Source organism: Polypterus senegalus, chromosome 2 (assembly GCF_016835505.1).
Source record: "Polypterus senegalus isolate Bchr_013 chromosome 2, ASM1683550v1, whole genome shotgun sequence".
In the NCBI taxonomy this organism is placed as follows: domain Eukaryota; kingdom Metazoa; phylum Chordata; class Cladistia; order Polypteriformes; family Polypteridae; genus Polypterus; species Polypterus senegalus.
Window position 1 is genome coordinate 13,435,438 of NC_053155.1, and position 21,133 is coordinate 13,456,570.

At 40.1% G+C, this 21,133-nt stretch overlaps 1 protein-coding gene across 1 annotated transcript; it reads left to right on the top strand.

Annotated features, from left to right (window-relative positions):
* The first annotated feature begins 1,061 nt into the window (after positions 1 to 1,061).
* LOC120524171 (olfactory receptor 13G1-like) lies at positions 1,062 to 11,661 on the top strand. The gene is made up of 2 exons (XM_039746052.1): positions 1,062 to 1,093; positions 10,683 to 11,661. The coding sequence occupies exons 1-2, from the start codon at positions 1,062 to 1,064 to the stop codon at positions 11,659 to 11,661; spliced, it is 1,011 nt and encodes a 336-aa protein (XP_039601986.1).
* The last annotated feature ends 9,472 nt before the right edge of the window (positions 11,662 to 21,133 follow it).

Sequence of the window (21,133 nt, forward strand, 5' to 3'; positions counted from 1 at the left end):
ACCTGTAGGACATTATTGAAAATTTGGTGATCATTGACAATATGGGCTTGAATTTCTCGAAGTCTGATTGCATTATTGGCCAAAACGAGGTTTATGATCTCTCTTTCTTGCTCCTGTGTGAATATAGGGCGCCTCCCTCCTTGGTGTTCTCGACATTCAATCCTATGTTGGGCAAACAAAATACATGTAGCTTACTGTAAAATGAAACATGAATACCTACCAAAACAGTTGATATAGTACATGCAGTAAGCTATGGATTTTCTGTTGACAGAAGTTTCTCACCTGTGCTCTTGACGAAATGTCCGAACTATTGATGCCACTGTGTTCCTGCTTAGGTTAGGCTATACTCTCAGTCCAGCCTCCCTCAGTGTTAGCCCGTGGTTTATTACATGGTCCACAATTGTAGCACAAATTTCGTTACACAGATTTGGTTGTCTTCTTCTTTGTGCATGTCCTACCCCTCCTCTAGGTCTTCCTCTCCTCTTCCTCTTCCCCTACCTTGGCCTCTTCCTCCACCTTGTTCTCTCCGATTCCCCTCTCATCCGTACTTTCCTCTTCTTCCGACACTGTCCATTTTGTTGAAGACAGGTTGAACTTGCCTGTTGCCTTTTTAAAGTGCTTAAACACCTGATTGGTGTGTCTACAATTAAGCAAACACATATTTGCACACCTGATGACTGTGTTGAACCAATTGGTTGGTCGGTGCGGTAATTTGACAGTCAGTGCTTTGGTATTGCAAGGAAGTGACTTCATGGTAGATTTTGTGTGTAATGTATGTTAAGTGTGTTTAGTGTTTTGCAAATCACTGTGTGTTATGTTTTGCAAAAGTGTGAAGCTGAAAATGTGCTTACAGTTGTGCAAATCTAGGCCGTGTTTTGCTCCTTGAGTATGAGGATTTGTTAATTGTGAGAAAGTTTTAATTTTAGTGTCTAAGCAATTGAAAAAACTGTATAAGATAAGAAGGGCATCTGCCAGCAGCGAAGTTACAAATAATCGATGCGGGATGTGATAAAAGCAGGGACAAGTTTCTCAGAGTTAGAAAAGGAAAGGAATGAGCGAACATGGGATATGTGATGGAGGCTGTAACAAGAATGTAAGTTTAATGCCACTGTGCTCTGTACAAGAAATTATTTTATAAATTCACTTGCATGAGCTAGCATTTAGAGAATGAAGGGGACAACTGCGAAAATAGGCATTGTACTATTCCTGTATGTTAGAGATGAGATTGAATCGTTTCCTTTCCTTGTTTGGAAACCTAGGAAGGGCCTACACATGGAGAAGACAGCATATAAATACTTGGGCAGCAGCCAAACATTTTGAAGCCAATGGATGGACGGATGGGTGATATTGTCATTGGTACCGAAAACCCTTCCAGCACAGCGACGAAAAAATGACAGACTGTATAGACCAAAATCTCACCTTGGTATTGTCTTGTTATTATGGCTTCCTCGTCTGTAATGCCGTTTAAATCGTCAGTAAAGAAAGCTAAATTATTTTCTCTTATGTGATTTTTACCACCGTATCACTATGGATATCACCTTTTAATATTATATCTCTGTATTGTTCATGTTACTTGAAACGCCGCAATTATAAAAGAACTTATTCCAAGTAGGGAGCTATATCGCCCCCTAATGGAAACAGAGGTGAAAGTAAGAAAGTTTCTTAATGAATTTCCCCTTGGGATTAATAAAGTATCTATCTATCCATCCATCCATCCATTTTCTAACACCGCTGAATCCGAACACAGGGTCATGGGGGTCTGCTGGAGCCAATCTGAGCCAGCACAGGGCACAAGGCAGGTATCTATCTATCTATCTAATGTGGTTTATATGGGCGGAATAAGAAAGGGAGGAATCAAAAGATTCCTTGCATCAGAAGAAGTGATGAGATCACCGTCAAGAGTGACTGAGACGGAGCTCATTTCCTTAAGTAGCGCTTTAGTGCCAATATACAGGAGTTCAGTTTTGTTGCAGTTTAATTTTAAAGAGTTCTGCTCGATCCAGGTTTTTATTTCACTGCGGCAAGTTGTGAGTCTGTGAAAACTCTGATGAATCTGCACTTTTGACACTGAAATAGATAATGTATTCTGATCTTGAAAGTCACATTGGATAAGGTGGCCCAGTTTACCTGGTTTAGCCTGGGGTGTCGTGTTCTAATTAACGCAGTCTGACAATTGCATTTGCACCTCATGGTGAAGCACTGGTGGATTCGAGTGTCTTTTTTTAGCCAACATTCTAGCTTTAGAAGTGGAAACCTGCAGAGGGCTTCAGCCGTGATCCCTTAGGACTCCATGCCTGTGCTGTTTGTGTGAAGATCTCCAAAGGGGAAGGACAGAGATGAGGCTTTTGATTTTAGGAGGTGGCAAAACTGTCAAATAAATGCAACGTATGTGTAATTTAAACAGGAGAATTCACAAAGCGTACTGAAGCTAAAGTGCTGACTGAATTATTTAATGATGAGATCAAAGACATAGGTGGAAAGTAAATGAACAAAGTTTTACTTCCAGGCGACATCTGAATTAAACGTTGGAAAGAAGAGTGCCCTGGCTGTTTTGGGAAGGATTTCATTCCCAAGGTACGTCACAAGCCAAACACTAACTCGTAGAGTTTCTAAAACTGAGGTTGAAGGCATAACTTATTATTTCTGAGAAGTTCTCTGCTTGTTTATCATTTAGTTTTATGATTATTGCTCTATTCATTCTTCACCGATTTTATTAATTGTAAGGTGCCTGCTAGGAGTGTGCTTAAAGTAAAGACTGATTTGTGAGGCTGCTTTACAACTCAGGGAGATTGGGTTCAAATCTCAGCCACTGTCTGTGTGGAGTTTGCATGTTCTTCTAATGTCCATACGGCGACTCCTCCAAAATCCCAAATATTTAGACATTAGACTGCTTGTTAAATCCAGACTGGGTGAGTGTGACTGAGTGTGTGAACCACTGAGGATTAGAGTTCTATAATGTTGGCACAATAAATGGTGACCCACTGGAATAAGTGGGTTTGAAAAATGAACAGAAGAATCACACATGCGTGAAGGGCAGCACTCGGCCTCATGACAGGATTGGGAGCAGCTCCAGAAAAAGGCTAAGTACTTAAGTTGCATGTTGTCACATATTATTGATTCATATCGATACATACACTGTTGGCAATTAGGATGGCATAGAAGCACAACGGTTAGTGCGGCTGCTGCACAATGTTCTGGGTTTGAATCCTGCATCTCATTTGGTCCCCGTGAGGAGTGGGCACATTTTCTACGTGTCTAGGTGGGTTTTCTTTCAGATGCTCTGGCTTTCCAGAATGAGTAATATGCCCACCTAAAATAAAACAAGCACTCTTAGAAAAACACAAATATAACATCTTCTTCTACTTCCTCCTCATCTTTTTTCCACTTCTATTGTAGGGTTAAGCCCTGAAATGAAGTGCTGCCCTCCCTATCCATTGCCATTCGGCATTGAGCAGGTGGGAAATTCGCAATCAAACAGCAGCTGAGTGGCAGTAAAATAGTTATGAAATAATAGGAACACTGGTGCCACCTGTTAGCCAGAAATTTGTTTGACTGTGTTCTTCATGTTCAAGAAAGCGAAAGAAAGCGTGTGCTAATTATTTTTAATCGCTGCATCGTTTCTTGATGCCCCTAATGAAAAAGCATTGCTAGCCAGTTATCAAGTTTCATTTCATATTGAAAAAGCCAATAAACCACATACAATTGCAGAAAATGTGATTTTACATAGAGCTGATGATATGGTGTTGAAAAAGAGGCCGACAAGCTCAAAACAATACATTGTCTCCAATAAAACAATGCAAAGAAAAATAAGCAATGTAGCAGAAGATAATAATAACGATAATAATAACGGTACATTATTATGGGCGGCACGGTGGCCCTGCGTGGAGTTTGCATGTTCTCCCCGTGTCTGCGTGGGTTTCCTCCCACAGTCCAAAGACATGCAGGTTAGGTGGATTGGTGATTCTAAATTGTCCTTGGTGTGTGTGTGCCCTGCGGTAGGCTGGCACCCTGCCTGGGGTTTATTTCCTGGCTTGCACCCTATGTTGGCTGGGATTGGTTCCAGCAGGACCCTGTAGTTAGGATATAGTGGGATGGATGGGTACTTTATTATTAGCTATGTTTAATATGGTAAATTCTGAGCTCACACTGTGCTGCTATCTCAAGTGACTATGTTAGCATAAGCCTAGAGCCCTCCTCTAGCAACTTCCTCCATACGTATTCTCAAGTGCACTTGCTTAATACCACTTCTCTGATTTGATTGTCTTAATCACCCTCGAAACCACAGCCTTCAGCTTGCTTGCCTGAGCCATGTAACAAACAGTCTAACCTTGCTTTTGTGCCAGATGGGGCACAAAGTAAGTGCTAATGCAGCTAATGCCCTGTTGTAATTCAAAATTTGAAAATACATCCTGCACATCAAGACCCGCTTGGTGGAAAAGTAATGTCCTCCCAGATGTTTTGTCATTTCCAATACTTTATCTTTTACAATTAGTCTTTTGCCTACCAGCGAACAACCCAAATGCTGCTAGTCATCTTGTCCAGCCTTATCCCAGCATGGTGGGTTCAGCATAGCAATCGAATTTTGGGACAGATGTTTTCACCTCGAACAATAATTCAACTCACTTTTCAGTATGCAACACAACTCATTTAGCAAAATCATTATCAGCAACGTTCATTCCTTCTCCTTGCCCCAGCTTAAGACTGTTCATACTTGAACGTAATGCTTCTTTTATAGTAAGGGTTTAATAAATGCCTTAAAAGGCCATTTTTGGTTTATTTCAGAAATCATGTCGCAAACCTCCCAGGTCTTTATTGAGACCCACACTTTGGGAACTACTGCTTTAAAGGAATCCATCCATCCATCCATTTTCCAACCCGCTGAATCCAAAGACAGGGTCACGGGGGTCTGCTGGAGCCAATCCCAGCCAACACAGGGCACAAGGCAGGAACCAATCCTGGGCAGGGTGCCAACCCACCACAGGCTTTAAAGGAATACGGCAATAAAAAAAATGATAATTTTCAATTTGTTATTCAACCTATATACTTTGAAGTGATGGCCAAGAAAAAATGTTAAGATTAAGTTTTCATGGAAAGCAGCGATAACAAACTTTCTGAAAGAAGGTGAGTCAATGATGACGATTACAGGAACACAGTAAACAACAGATAGATAGATAGATAGATAGATAGATAGATAGATAGATAGATAGATAGATAGATAGATAGATAGATAGATAGATAGATAGATAGATAGATAGATAGATAGATACTTTTGAAAGGCACTATATAATAGATAGATAGATAGATAGATAGATAGATAGATAGATAGATAGATATCGATACACCCATGGTCTTGGAGTAACAAAATAAAATTGATATATACCCATAATAGTGTTGCAAGGTATACCGTGTAACCAATAGGGGGTGTTGCAGGACCCCAAACACCAGACACAGCCTCACAGACAAGTTCCAGGTGCAAATACGAGGTTTATTATAATTATAATACCTTACAAAGTCTTCTTTGAAAGAGCAGCACAAGCACAATACAATTTGTTTTCTCTCTCTCTCTTTCTTTCTTCTCCTCCACTCCTTCTGTCCTCTGCACCCAACTCCAAATTGCCTGGATGAGGTGGAGTAGCTTCTTTTATGATCTGGGAGCACTTCTGGTGGTAGGACACTGACCTCTGGAAGCACTTTCGGGTCAAACAGAAATCCCTGAAAGTAGAGATTACTGGTGGACCCCATAGAACCCAGCAGGGCTGCCCCCATGGGACTACAGGTACCAGCATGCTCTGTTCATCTCTTTACTATATTGGGAAAGAAAACAGTCTGAGAAGTTTAATTCTCCACTTTCTACCATTATATTGGATTATGAATCTGTCTCGGCCAGGACTCGTGTGTAAACAGATATCTGGCTGGGGACATCCTTTCTTTCTTTCTGGTTTTTCCTAACCCTGGCCTCCTAGCCAGGTGATCAGCTGTAAACCTATCCTGGCAAGGATGCCAGCCCATGCATGGTGTCTATTCCAACTAGTACTGAAAAAGTACTGAAAAAAAATTTTTAACTAATTTTTGCGGCAGAAGTAAATCATTGCTTTCAAGCACCTCATGTTCAGTCATTTATTATTATTATTACTTCATGGAGAAACCCGCTAAGGCCCCCCTGTCCCAACACCAAACTCTTTGATGTAATTTATGTATTTTATCAGGATCAAATCACCAAAGGGGACCCCCACCTAGTCCTATCTTTATATATTTATATTAACACATGGGAAACTCTGAGGGGAAAATCCGCACTCTTCACATTCCTTGTCATTATGTATGGAGTGTGGCAGAGCAGTGAGGTGCTCGTTTGTGTGATGAAGCATGGAGCTGCGTGTGTGCGGACTGCTAGTGGCTAGTCAAGGGGGAAGTTATTGTTTTGGTATCAGCAGTAAGGCTCAAAACTGATACTGATACAGAAGTCAAAATCGTAGTACCGACCCAACACAAAACCATAATGGCCAGGTGGGATTTAACACTCAACTTTAGTTTTATGTCATTTAACCACAATGAAAGCGATTAGAACATTAGGACAGTCTACACAAGAACAGGCCATGTAGCCCAATAAAGCGCGCCAGTCCTATCCGTTTAATTCTTCTAAGAAGACATCAAGTTGAGTTTTCAAGGTCCCTCAAGTCCTACTGTCTACCACTTTACTTGGTCACTTATTCCAAGTGTTTATGGTCCTATCTGCAAAGAAAAACGTACTAATAACCTTAACAAGTTTCCAACTGTGTCTACGTGTTCTTGATGAACTCATTTTAAAATAACAGTCTCGATCCACTGGACTAATTCCACCTCATAATTTCAAACACTTCAGTCAGGTCTCCTCTTCATTTTATTTTTACTTAAGCTGTAAAGGCTCAGCTCTTTTAATCTTTCCTCATAACTCATCTTCTGTAGCCCTGAATCAGCCTAGTTGCTCCTCTCTGGACCGTCTCTAGTGCTGCTATGTCCTTTTTTGTAGCCTGGAGAACAAAACTGCACACCGTGCTCCAGATGAGGCCTCACCAGTGCATTATAAAGGTTGATCAGAACCTCCTGGGACTTGTACTCCACACATCAAGGTGCTATATAACCTAAAATTCTGTTAGCCTTCATAATGGCTTCTGAACATTGTTTGTCCTCAGGGAAAAATTTGGCTTTTAACAGAAGCTCAATAAATATATAAATAGATAGATAAATAAATATATATTTACACATTCACTATAGTCTGAACACACATCAGAATAAGTAAAAAGAAAGAAAACTTCTGACTTGTCAGTCCAAGACTAAGCAAGGTGCTATATAAATGTAATGGTATAAAGGAGTTCCCACTGCATTTCTTCACACAGTTCTGTGTGTCTTCAGTGTTGGTGTCAAAGAGGGGATATTGCAGCATTGTTCATAATGGCACTTGGTTTTATTTTAAACATCTGTGGAAAAATGTCACTTTGCTCAAATTGAATTGAAGACAGGTCTCTTGACCAATGAATGAGGGGAAGAGGCGGGTCTTCAATTCAGAAGCTCAATACCTTTGCAAATGTGTTGCATATGCACGGACTACTCTTATTTTTAAAAAGTTCTTTATTCATTCAACAGGTATTTTAGTTAAAATGCATTCATTTCTCTTCTTGTGATAATACGACTAGATTACTTAACATGTGGAAACGAATAACGTGAGATTTTTTTCATTGATGTTTTTATATTGTTTTCTGTGGTCCAGCATTAGTCACCTTCGACTACCATTCAATCAGAGGTTTACTTATTTCTGTTCCCCATGAAAACATTAGATTACATTTTTTCCCAGCCATCACCATGAAACACATGGGGTAAGAAAATTATGAAAAAAAAAAAAATTCTGGCTTCTGATAGTTTTTCTCATTAGTTTTCGGAAATATTTTCCACATTTTTTTAATTTACAGATTATAAAAATGTAATTATTTCCATTTAATCATGTGATGTGATAAACATTAATTATTGTTTGTTTTTAACTTACTCTGACACTGTCATTTTGTGTACAGACGTAACAGTAGATTGCTAGGTGACAAGGCCCAGTAACGCCATTAGGGCAGCAGTTTCTGAGCCACTGGCTTAATACATTCCATGACTAAGTTTGACTAATCTAATTAAAATTGTGTTTCAGGTTATAGATTTTTATAATATACTTTGATAATCCCTGTGGGAAATTGTGTTTTTGCATGACCTTTGGGGGTCAGCCATAGTACAGTGCCCTGGAGAAAATTTCAGGTTAATGGCATCACTCAAATGCCCAATGGGGTAGGATCACGGTGGTAACAGGATTTGAACTGGCAACCTTCCAGATACTAGCCCACATCTTTATCCACAGTGCCACTACTCCATCCAGAATGAAGATAAAGTCCTCGGTAATGAACTTTCCACTGTGTTCTGATTTTGATAACATTTTGGGTTTAGACATCTCTTTGGTTTGATTTTATTGTTTTAATTACACTTGTTTTTCTAGCCTATTGTTCCCTCTTGACCTGCCATTTTCCACCTCTTGTCAGATCGATATAATTCTGCATTTAATAATTTCTCAAGATGGTGACAAGTATCATATTTCACTTTGATTTATGCATGACAATATATGTTAAATATGTGGTAGGACTGTAAGACCCAGGAATAAAGGTAGGGGCACCAACTCAGTCATTCCCGTTCAATCCAATCAAGGAAAATAAAGGGTGTAAGGGTAACAGAAAAGTCCAAAATGAAAAGAAAAGCCATCAGGCTAATTGTCTGGTTTTCTTTTGATCACCCAACAGGACCTCTGTCCTGTCCTTTGGTGTATTTTGTTTAACAAAGAATGCCTGCTTCGGTGGTTTCGGGATTTATAGGCAGGGGATCGGAAGGGGCGGAGTCGTCTGTGCTGCAGAGAAAGTAGAAGAGGGGGAGGTTAGCGCAGGGACCCCCTCTCGCCTCGGGGTTATAGTACATACAGTACATCCGGAAAGTATTCACAGCGCATCACTTTGTCCACATTTTGTTATGTTACAGCCTTATTCCAAAATGGATTAAATTCACTTTTTTCTTCAGAACAAAAAAGTTTACGAGGTTTTTGCAAATTTATTAAAAATAAAAAAACTGAGAAAGCACATGTACATAAGTATTCACAGTCTTTGCTCAACACTTTGTTGATACACCTTTGGCACTAATTACAGCCTCAAGTCTTTTTGAATATGATGCCACAAGCTTGGCACACCTCTCCTTGGCCAGTTTCGCCCATTCCTCTTTGCAGCACCTCTCAAGCTCTATCAAGTTGGATGGGAAGCGTCGGTGCACAGCCATTTTAAGATCTCTTCATCCAGAGATGTTCAATCGGATTCAAGTCTGGGCTCTGGCTGGGCCACTCAAGGACATTCACAGAGTTGTCCTGAAGCCACTCCTTTGATATCTTGGTTGTGTGCTTAGGGTCCTTGTCCTGCTGAAAGATGAACCGTCGCCCCAGTCTGAGGTCAAGAGCGCTATGGAGCAGCTTTTCATCCAGGATGTCTCTGTACATTGCTGCAGTCATCTTTCCCTTTATCCTGACTGGTCTCCCAGTTCCTGCCCCCCACAGCATGATGCTGCCACCATCATGCTTCACTGTAGGGATGGTATTGGCCTGGTGATGAGCGGTGCCTGGTTTCCTCCAAACGTGACGCCTGGCATTCACACCAAAGAGTTCAATCTTTGTCTCATCAGACCAGAGAATTTTGTTTCTCATGGTCTGAGAGTCCTTCAGGTGCCTTTTGGCAAACGCCAGGTGGGCTGCCATGTGCCTTTTACTAAGGAGTGGCTTCCTTCTAGCCACTCTACCATACAGGCCTGATTGGTGGATTGCTGCAGAGATGGTTGTCCTTCTGGAAGGTTCTCCTCTCTCCACAGAGCACCTCTGGAGCTCTGACAGAGTGACCATCGGGTTCTTGGTCACCTCCCTGACTAAGGCCCTTCTCCCCCGATCGCTCAGTTTAGATGGCCGACCAGCTCTAGGAAGAGTCCTGGTGGTTTCAAACTTCTTCCACTTACGGATGATGGAGGCCACTGTGCTCATTGGGACCTTCAAAGCAGCATAAATTTTTCTGTAACCTGCCCCAGATTTGTGCCTCGAGACAATCCTGGTCTACACACAATTCCTTTGACTTCATGCTTGGTTTGTGCTCTGACATGAACTGTCAACTGTGAGACCTTCTATAGACCGGTGTGTGCCTTTCCAAATCATATCACATCAACTGAATTGACCACAGGTGGACTCCAATTAAACATCTCAAGGATGATCAGGAGAAACAGGAAGCACCTGAGCTCAATTTGGAGCTTCATGGCAAAGACTGCGAATACTTATGTACATGTGCTTTCTCAATTTTTTTTATTTTTAATAAATTTGCAAAAACCTCAAGTAAACATTTGGTACTTTGTCATTATGGTGTGTTGCGTGAAAAATGAATTTAATCCATTTTGGAATAAGGCTGTAACATAACAAAATGTGGAAAAAGTGATGCACTGTTCCTCAGATGAGTTCAGAGAGTGATCCACAGACATGCATGTGTGCAAATGTAATAAATAAAATCAACAAATAATGACCTTCTTTACATTTTTCAGTCACTAATTATTTTACTGTGCAAGACACTGTAACTAAAGAGCATTCATCACTTTTTTTTATGTTTCAGCTTAAAGAAGGAACCTACAGGGATGAGCAATGAGACCGTCTTTGTGTCTGAGTTTGTGCTGCACTGTGAAATCACTTCTGAAATTAGAAGCATTACAGTTGTTGCCTTGGCCATAGTTTATCTGGCAACCGTTTTTGGAAACTTTTTGGTCCTATTAGTAATAATCCTGGACCACCATCTCCACACTCCCATGTTTTGTTTCATTTTTGCCCTGGCTGTTATAGACTTGCTAAACAACACTAATATCATCCCTAAAATGATGGCCCTTCTTCTCTTTGACACTTCTCCAATACCATATGGTGCCTGCTTGGTTCAGATGTTCCTGGTCTTTTATCTTGAGATTGTAGAAGTCTTTCTCTTCACTCTCATGGCGTATGATCGCTTTATCGCTGTCATTTACCCGTTGAGATACCCTCAGCTTGTGACGGGCAGAACTGTGTGGGCAGGCATTTTGTCATGCAATATTATCGCTGTCATGCAAATGACAGAAAATTTAAAATTTTTCACTGAACTTTCTTTTTGTCGTACTAATGTCCTTCCTTACTGTTTCTGTGACTATGCCACCATGGTTCACATTTCTTGCAATGAAAATACTAAATATTTAAGTTCTCTGTCAACAAACGCAATTACAAATGGTTGTGGTACTTTGATAATAATCCTCATATCTTATGGCAAGATCGCCCATGCAGCGCTTAAGATTTCCTCGGCTGAAAGCAAGAAGAAAGTCTTTGATGTCCTCGTCACACACCTGCTCGTGGTGTTGCTTTTTTATTTACCACTGATGACTGCTTTCATTCTTCCTGGATTAGGAGTAAAGCTGTCAACCGAAGCCTACAACACTCTGGTTGTAGTCGCTACTATCCTTCCGCCAATGATCAATCCCATCATCTACAGCTTTAGGAACAAGGAAATGAAAAATGCAATAAAGAAAATTTTCACTGGAAAGAGAATGACTCTGGAAATCAACAACCGTACATAACCTTAGAGAGGAAATAACAATCGATCTGACACAATACTTAAATCAGTTGAGAATTTAAAAAATAATCATTCCCAATATCGTGATGATGATAAATATCCTGTAATTGCACCTCATTGAAATGTGTAATATTTTATTATACTGTATAAATTAATTTTGTGCTACAGGAATAAACAATGAATACATTAGAATTAAATATTTGTCAAAACAAGTGAAAGTTGTTATACATAAAATGTTTGTCTCGTCACATGTGTTTGTAGGTAGAATGAGCTGAAGAATATTGAGAATGGTAGACAAATAAAAAGGAAAACTTCTAAAGATATATAAGCTGAACTCCCAGGTCAAGTCCATCAGTGTCTGATTGCACCCTCCGTCACTTTTGGAGTGACATCGGGCCCAGTGGATGAAGACTTCATTGTTGAACGAAAAAACATAAAAAGGCCAGACTGGAATTTGCTGAAATGCATATTGACAAGCAACAATGCTCCAGGGAGAATGTCCTTTGGACAGACGAGACAACACTGGAGCTTTTTGGCAAGTCGCATCAGCTCCATGTCCACAGATAAATTATGATTTTTTCAAAGAACAGAACGTCAAACCTACTGTGCAACACCAAGGAGGCTCAATGATATTTTGGGGCTGCTTTGCTGCATCTGTCATAAGGTGCCTTGAGTCTGTGCAGGGAACAATGAAACTTTAAGAACATCAAGACACTCTATGGACCAAAACGTACTGCCCAGTACCAGAAAGCTCGGTCTCAGTAGCAGGCCATGGATCCTCCAACAGGATAAGGAGCCAAAATACACACAACGTAAAAGCACTTGAGAATGGCTAAGAACAGAACATTGGTCTATGGACAAGTGGCCTTCTGTGAGCCCTGATTAGAATCCCATCAAACATTGTATCTGGAGAAGCTCACTGGCTTGAACCATTTGCTCAGGATGAATAGGCCAAACGGCCTGTGGACAGTCTCAGAAGTCTCATGGAGAGCTCAAGGAATCACTTTTGTGTGGTGATTACAAACTCTAAAAGATGTATAATAAAACATTAGGTTAAGGATCCTAATCACTTTGGTCCACGCAATTTTAGTCTGTGTTATTATTTGAAATATTCTTTTGAGTCAAAACTTTGTTTTTGTTAGATATGAAATAAACAATGGTGATGCTAATTCATTTATTAGCTTCGAGTTATTTCAGAGACAATTGTGGGTTCCTCTTTTTGCGTGGAGAGGTACCAAAAAATTTGTTCACGTCCGTATGTGTCAGGAAAAAAAAAATAATCAAAGGATACCTCAAATACAGGAAATCAATAAGAAACATAACAGGACTGGATGACTGTTTCAAATGGAGTCCGCCAGTATTTCATCATCCACAAGGCCAAAGTGGGTGTGAATCATGGCCATTAGAAAAGATAATGGAGTAAAAGGTTAGTTTTGAAGTTAGTCCTGTAGGAATATCTCAACATCTCATCTCATCTTCTCAAACACTTTTTCTAGTGAGGGTCACAGTGGCAGTAGCTCAAGCAACTTGGTTCAGACTTCCCTTTCTCCAGTTACAGATGCCAGCTCTTCCTGGGGAATTCCCACAAGTTCCCACACCAGCCCAGAGATATAATCTCTCCTGCATTGCCCAGGTTTGCTTCAGGGTCTCTGCCCTGGAGTAGTTCTTGGGAAGCAGCATCCTTACAACATGCCCAGACCACCGAAGGAGCAGTGAATCTACTCTCAGGCTCTCCTGATTGCTGAGCTTCTCATACTATCATAAAGTTTCAGCCAAGCCACCCTGCAATTTGTACACATGATCTCTTTCTTTTGGTCATTACCCACAACTTGTGACCATAGGTGAGGGCAGGGTTGTACAGTTTGTATAGAAAACCCAATTCCCTTCAAAATATTCTCATCGTGTTACTTTTGAGCCTGAAATGAAGACACACACACACAAAATATTTCTCTAGCTGTATTTACTCAATGCAACTTATAACAGCCAAGTGTCAGATACAAGGTGTGACAATTTCATTCCCGGAATGCACCTTTAAAAAATATTCATGGTGACCTGTACACTGGTGGCTCTCACCTTCAAAGTACTCCCCTTGTATACCTGTACGCTGACTTAAATGGCATTCCCATTTCTGGAAGCAGGCCTGGAACTCATTTTCCCGAATGCTATGTAGCAGCTGTCTCATATTCTGTTGGATATCAGTTATATTAGAAGAGAGTCGTTCTTTCAGCACAGCTTTTAATTTTGGAAATTGCCAGAAATCACAGGGAGCTAAGTCAGGTGAATAAGCAGGACGATCTAATTGGGTAATCGCTTTGTTGGCCAGAAAGTCTCTCACAGTGAGTGCAGTGTGACTTGGCGCATCGTCATGATGAATGATCCACTTGTCAGTCCACAATTTGGGTCTTTTTCTTCTAACAGAATCTCGTAATCTCTTCAGGATCTCTAAATAGCATTGCTGGTGGATTTTTTGTCCCTGTTCAATAAATTCTTTGTGGACTATTCCCTTGTAATTGAAGAAACACGCCTTAAACTGTGCGCGCAACATGCATGCTTTTTTAGGGCATGGTGAACCCGGGGATTTCCATTGTATGTTCCGTCATATCTTCTCACCCATCCTTGAACCACTCATGCCACTTAAACACGCTCGACTTTTTCATACCATCTTCACCATATGCCAGTTGTAACGTTTCAGTAGCGGATTTGTCCATTTTCACAGAAAATTTAATATTAATACATTGTTCTAAATTTCGATCACTCATTTTTATGCCAAAGTGTACATGCAGATATCTATTGCCTTCTCCATAGCTAACTAACAACTGGCTCTATCAGCTTGCAATTTATGCATGTACTGTATTAGTTTAAACATGTTCAAACACGATACAATGGGATTTCGATACAATTACGTCACGGGTGACACTATGCAGCCATTCCGGGAATTAAATTGTCACACCTCATATAATAGCAATGATTAAAAAAACATAAAAATTAAAAACAACAGAATTAATGAGATGGTTAAAGGATCATCTCCCCTGTGTCAGTTCTTTGTGGAACCCGATTTTGCTTTGATTACCGCCTTGAGTCTGTTTGGATTCTTCTCTACCAACTTTGTGCATCTAAAGTGTGCAATATTTGCCCACTCGTCTTTATAGAAAAATTCAGGTTCAGTCAAATTGGATGGCAACCATTTGAGGACCATTGGAGGACTACAATTTTCAAATCATTCCACAGATCTTCAATTGGGTTTAAGTCTGGGCTCTGACGAGGACATTCACTTTCTTCTTCTTCAGCCACTGTGTGGTCACTTTTGCTGTGTGCCTCGGGTCATTGTCACATTGGATGGTGAACCATCTTTCCACTGACAACTTTCTGGTTGAGGACAACGGGTTTTCCCCAATAATTTGATTATATTTTTCCCCCTCCGTTTTTCTGTCTATCTTGACAAGTGCCCCAGTCCCTGATGAAGAGAAACACCCAAAACAGGATGATACCACCTCCATGCTCTACTGTATTTCTGGTTTGTTCTTTGGATGGTGAGCTGTATTGGCTTTCCATCAGATAAATCATTTAACATTGTGGCCAAATAGTTCAATTTCTGGTCTCATCTGACTGTAACACATGTTTGCCATTTGGCCTCAAAATCTTCAAGGTGTGTTTTGGCAAACCTCAATCGAGTCTTAATGTGTTTTTGTTTCTTGCATCCCTCCCATACAAGTCACATTTGTGGAGCATTTGTGATTTTGTTATCACACACACACAATGACCACTCTTTGCCAGAAATTCCTGTGACTTGTTGAAAGTTTCCATAAGCCTCTTGGTAGCCTCTTTTACCAGTTTCCTCCTGATCCAGAACACTTTCTACTTCTTGATGATGGACATTACTGTGGGCTCCTGGGGATTGATAAAGCCTTTGAGATTTTTTTTTGCATCCATCTCCTGTCTCATGTCTGTCCGCAACTTTATCTCTAAGATCTTGTGACGGTGCCTTGCCACCCATAGCTCATTGTTTGCTTTCAGTTGCACTTCCAAGCATTGGAGGGCTCCAGGAATATCAAAACTGACCACAAGGATTACAGCTGAGCACAGGAGGAAAACAATTAGCTCAGTGTGTAATGGAGAAGGTGATTACTTTACAAGGATTTTTTAGAAGGGGGTCATCCTTTAACTATCTGAGTGATATTTTTATTTATTTATTTTTTCTGAACTGTTGCTATTATATCTTTCTATTATAAGTTGCATTGAATAAATACAGCTGGGGAAATATTTTGGTGTCTGTCTTCATTTCAATCTGCAAAGCAACAAAATGTGAAAAGGTGGTGTGGGGGGGTTTCTTTTCCGAATCCACTGTAGGTTGACCACTAGAGAGTTTTGTCTTCAGACTCGGCACCCACTACACCTCCACTACCAGTAAAGCACCCTCAGAACAGTTGTCACTGCTCAAGTACCCTTGTCAATCTTACAGTCCCTTTTTCTGTCACCCATGAACAAGATTCCCTGATACTGGAACTGCTCCAATAAGAGCAATCCACTGTTTTCCAAGACAGAATTATACCCTTAGAATATGTGATTTAAATTGATTTCTTTTCTTTGAAAGTTTTCTTTAAATCCTTAAAAAATAACACATAAAAAGGTTAACGGGACTGTGTTTAGGTGATTCTGCAAAAAGCTTTGGAAATTCATTGGTCCTAACAACTTGAACTATGGAGGAATAATCTTTACAAATTTTAATAAATACATTAAAAATGAACAAATGCACACATAAGTAAATGAATAGTGAAATGGAAAAATAAACAATAAAATATACGTATGAGCATAAATAATTAAATGACTCATGTTTTTGTGTCTTTATTTATTAGTCATGCTACTTGTCTAAGATGGGTTGTTATCTAAGTAATCAATGTGAACTTCACCGTATTCAGTGTTCTACAGAAGTACACACACATTTGTCTTATTATTAAGGTGAATCTAGTTGTTCAGAGACACCACACCGCATGCCAGATGAAATACATCTCGTGAAAACTGTCATTTTATCCTTTAAATTTGAAAGGACAGGCTCCAACGAGTACTGTTTTTTGATTGGTGAGTTATCGGTATAGTATTGTTATGATTCACACACACAAAAAATGCCAAAACAGTGCGAGGCCAAAACAGAGCCGTAAGGCAAGCCAGACTAACAACTAGCCTGTTCAGATATTGGTCACTCCCAGGCAGCTTGACTGCCTACCCTGATGGCTGGATTCAGCCCACACCAGATCAAAGATCAACAGTATACAATATATTTGTATATATTATGATGTGGGGGTCACCGACTTGCACAAGAGAGAAGGTGAGTCCAGGTTTTACGAGAAAAATCAGCTTTATTGTACTGAAAACAGGAACAGTCTCAGTATTTATTCAAATTGGAGATGGCACTTCAATACACACAAACCCAGCAATCAAGCAGTGACATTGTTGGTCATCCTTCTTCGGTTTAGGAACAGATAGTCTCCCTCATCAGGTAAGTTCAGCGTCTGGAGCCCGCTAAATCTGGACGTGGGAAGACAGAAAAATTGCAGAAGGGGTGCGAAGACTCCTTAAGTAGGGAGCAGCAGTGAGCCCAGCGGCCAGTGACCAAGAAATTAGAAAGACAGGAGGTGGCACTCATTTAACAGAACAAAACTAGGCTGTAAGCCTGCAACAAAGAAACATGCGGGTGGATTATTAGAATTGATACAAAAACAGCAGCAAAAAAATGAACTTCGGAATGATAAGTACACACAAAGAATGATAAGTTAAACACTATTACAATCACTCAAAGGAACCCATAATGTAAAATATTTATATCTTCCAAAACAGGAGCCTAGGAACCTAGAAGTTACTCACCAACACCTCATGCTATTTGTGCCACTCCTTCATAAAATGAACATGTAGGATTGCATGGGATTGGGGTTTTGGTCTCGTTTCGATGCGAGAGATGGATGTCTGAAGTGGAGCTCCGCTAGCAGCAGTGTTATTTTTCATATTATTTGCTTATTATCCTGAGATATCCTGTATTTATTCAACCCGAGAGGGACTGCTACAGTATATGTAAGCACATATAAACATGGCCAACAAGAAGGGGGGTCTGAAAGAATCGAAAACTAAAGCTACACCCAAGCTGCGATCAGCAAGCCCTAGTTCAAGATACGGCCTTTCAGAGACAGACCTGGATCAGATGGGCGAAAGTACAGACTCCTCGGGACCACGGTCCGCTACATCGTCGCCGGCTGAGAGCGAAAAGGGGAGCGAAGGTGCGATCGTGAGTGCAGATCTGGATAGCTCGCCGATCGGAGAAGATCACCTGAAACTGGAAAGGGCCTTGAAGTCCACGGCTTCAATTACGCAATTACGCAAGCTGGGAGCAGCGGGGACACCGGCTACAGCAAAGTATGCTGCTTCATCTACAGTACAAGGAGGCACAATTGAACTGTCTGAACTGAAGGTGTTACTTGCTGAGCTCACGTAAGATATAAAGAAAAGCGAGAAGGCTAATGAAAAAGCAAGGGCAAGGGCAAGCGAAAAAATGAGACAGGAGGTGAGACAGGAGTTGAAACAGGCAAATGAAAGGCTGCGACAAGAATTCCAACAGGCAAATGAAAGGCTGTGTCAAGAAGTGCAACTTGAGCTTCGACAGGTGCTGGGTAAAATTGAAGAGCGCATTCAGGAAAACTCGGTTAAACTGAGCACACTTACTGATCAATTGGAGGATCTCAAGGAGACATTCACGAATCGGATTGGCCGAAAATTTAGCTGCCAGTGCCGAGGAAAAAGCAGTAAATGTCAGCTCCGAATGCAAAAAACAAACTGGCTGCTTTGGAAGATGGGAGTAGAAGGTATAATGTCAGAATTGATGGTCTGCCTGAGAATTGAGAAAGTTCAAACCCTGTGAAATTCGCAGCTGAACTTTTTTCTAAAATAATCGGGGACGACTTTAAAGCAGAATCTGAGATAGCAGCGGCTTACCGCGTACGCGGATCAAACACCGTTAGACCCCGAACAAGATCTTTTATAGTTAGTTTTGAACGATTATCATTTAAGCTAGAGGTGATGGCACTCCTCAGAAACAAGGATCTGGAATAGCCTGCCAATAGGAATTCGCCAGGCTAATACAGTGGAGCACTTTAAAACACTGCTGAAAACACATTACTTTAACATGGCCTTTTTATAACTTCACTTTAACTTAATACTGATACTCTGTATGTTAAATTCTTCATAAAAACTATTCACAGTGGGTCCAAAATCCATACTGACCCCTACTCTCTCTTCTGTTTCTTTTTCCGGTTTCTTTGTGGTGGCGGCCTGCGCCTCCACCACCTACTCAAAGCATCATGATGCACCAACATTGATGGACTGAAAGCCAGAAGTCTACGTGACCATCATCATCAAGTCCTTCCATGAAAACCCTAAATACAAAGAGGACTGTTTGACTAATGTTAGGTAGATTGCCCAGAGGGGACTGGGTGGTCTCTTGGTCTGGAACCCCTACAGATTTTATTTTTTTCTCCAGCCTTTGGAGTTTTTTGTTTTTTCTGTCCACCCTGGCCATCGGACCTTACTCTTATTATATGTTAATTAATGTTGACTTATGTTTATTTTTTATTGTGTCTTCTATTTTTCTATTCATTTTGTAAAGCACTTTGAGCTACATTTTTTTTGTATGAATATGTGCTATATAAATAAATGTTGATTGATTGATTGATATATGAAAATAACCCCATTCGTATCTTCCCTGACTTCTCTCCAGCAACAGCTACTAAACGCGCAGCCTTCTACAACATTAAACAGCGGTTATGGCAAGCCAGCGTCAAATACAGCCTCTTGTATCCGGTAAAACTGAAAGTGGAATGGCAGGGTCAATTCTATGTCTTCGCTAGCAAGGAAGAAGCAGAAAAGGAATTAAGAAAGCTGATCCCGGGACTATTCTGATACATAAAAGTGAGTCATGGTGGTTAATGATAAAGCAAGGATTAATAATCTATTGTCTGATCTATTCGTTTTAAAATATGGGTTTTTATCAGCATATATTCTCATTATTACTTAGTATTACTAGGGCGCTATCTGTTTATGTTTTATTGTGCTTAATTATTCTTTTTTCTCTTTTTTTTTTTTCTTTTCTAATTATTTCATCTCTACCCTAAACCAGACTGTTCAATATCATACCCTTGGTTTATTGTTATTGCTACTACTGCATTAAGACTTGTTATGCTTATTCTGGACACATTTTTAACACAATCCCCCGGTTTATTATCTGGGTGTATCATCTTAATGCACTAAAATTGCTGAAGACTATATATATATTTTAAGTGCAAAAATCAAAAGACTATATTGGTAAGATATGTCTCTATCTCTATCTATTATTACTCAAAGTTATTGTCTGCTTTTTTTAATTTTTATTACTATTTAATTTAATATTGTTTCTTTGTATCAGTATACTGCTGCTGGATTATGTGAATTTCCCCTTGGGATTAATAAAGTATCTATCTATCTATCTCCTATCTTTAAACCCTAAAGCGCCACTGCATGGGGGCTTGTTGTGCTTTGGATGTGCTCTGTCTCTGGGTATGTCAGAGGACTGGGACTGTGTGAAGTGGGTTTTAGCCTCACTTGGGGAGGCAAAAAGGGAGGGTGGGGGTTAAGGGGGGGAGAGAAAGAGAGCAGGCTTGATCTATACCTAATCTATCCTCTCAATCTTTATAATTATAACTACCAACGTAATAATAAGCTGCATGGCGACAACTCTAGGGTAAATAGGAAATTAAGACCGAAGCTGTCTCACTTCCAGTTAAGACTATAAAATGACATCAGTGTCTCCATGATGGGACAGTTAACTGGGAATGTTAAAGGCCTGAATCGAATTAAAGAGAAAGAAAGTACTTCTCACCTAACAGGTCTAAATGCTAAAATAGTATTTTTACAGGAAACCCACTTACTAAGCAAGGATCAGTTCCGCTGCAAAAGACTGGACTGGCCAAATGTTCCATTCTAGTTTTACAAAGAAAACTAGAGGTGGGAATTCTCATACATAGAACAGTACCATTTGTAGCATCAGATGTAGTATTGGATCCTGAAGGGAGATATGTAATGGTCATGGGAGACTTATCTAACTGTAAAATGATTTTGATAAATGTTTATGCACCTAATGTTGATGATAAGGAATTTATACAAAATTTATTTGCATCCATTCCCAATCTGAACACTCATAAAGTTATAATGGCTGGGGACTTTAATTGTGTTCTAAATCCACTTTTAGATAGGACTTCCTCCACAGGGGAAGCATCTAACACCGCAAAGATAATTACAAAGTTTATAACTGATCACAACTTATCAGATCCCTGGAGGCTTTTAAACCCAAATTCAAGAACATATTCTTTCTACTCACCAGTACATCATTGCTACTCAAGGATTGATTACTTCTTTATAGACAATAACTTCTTGCCTAAGATTAAATCTTGTAAATACGA

Coding starts and splice junctions, on each gene's coding strand:
- LOC120524171 (XM_039746052.1), top strand. CDS start 1,062: ATGGGATATGTGATGGAGGCTGTAACAAGAAT. Junction 1,094..10,682: donor ATGGAGGCTGTAACAAGAAT/GTAAGTTTAATG, acceptor TTTATGTTTCAG/CTTAAAGAAGGAACCTACAG.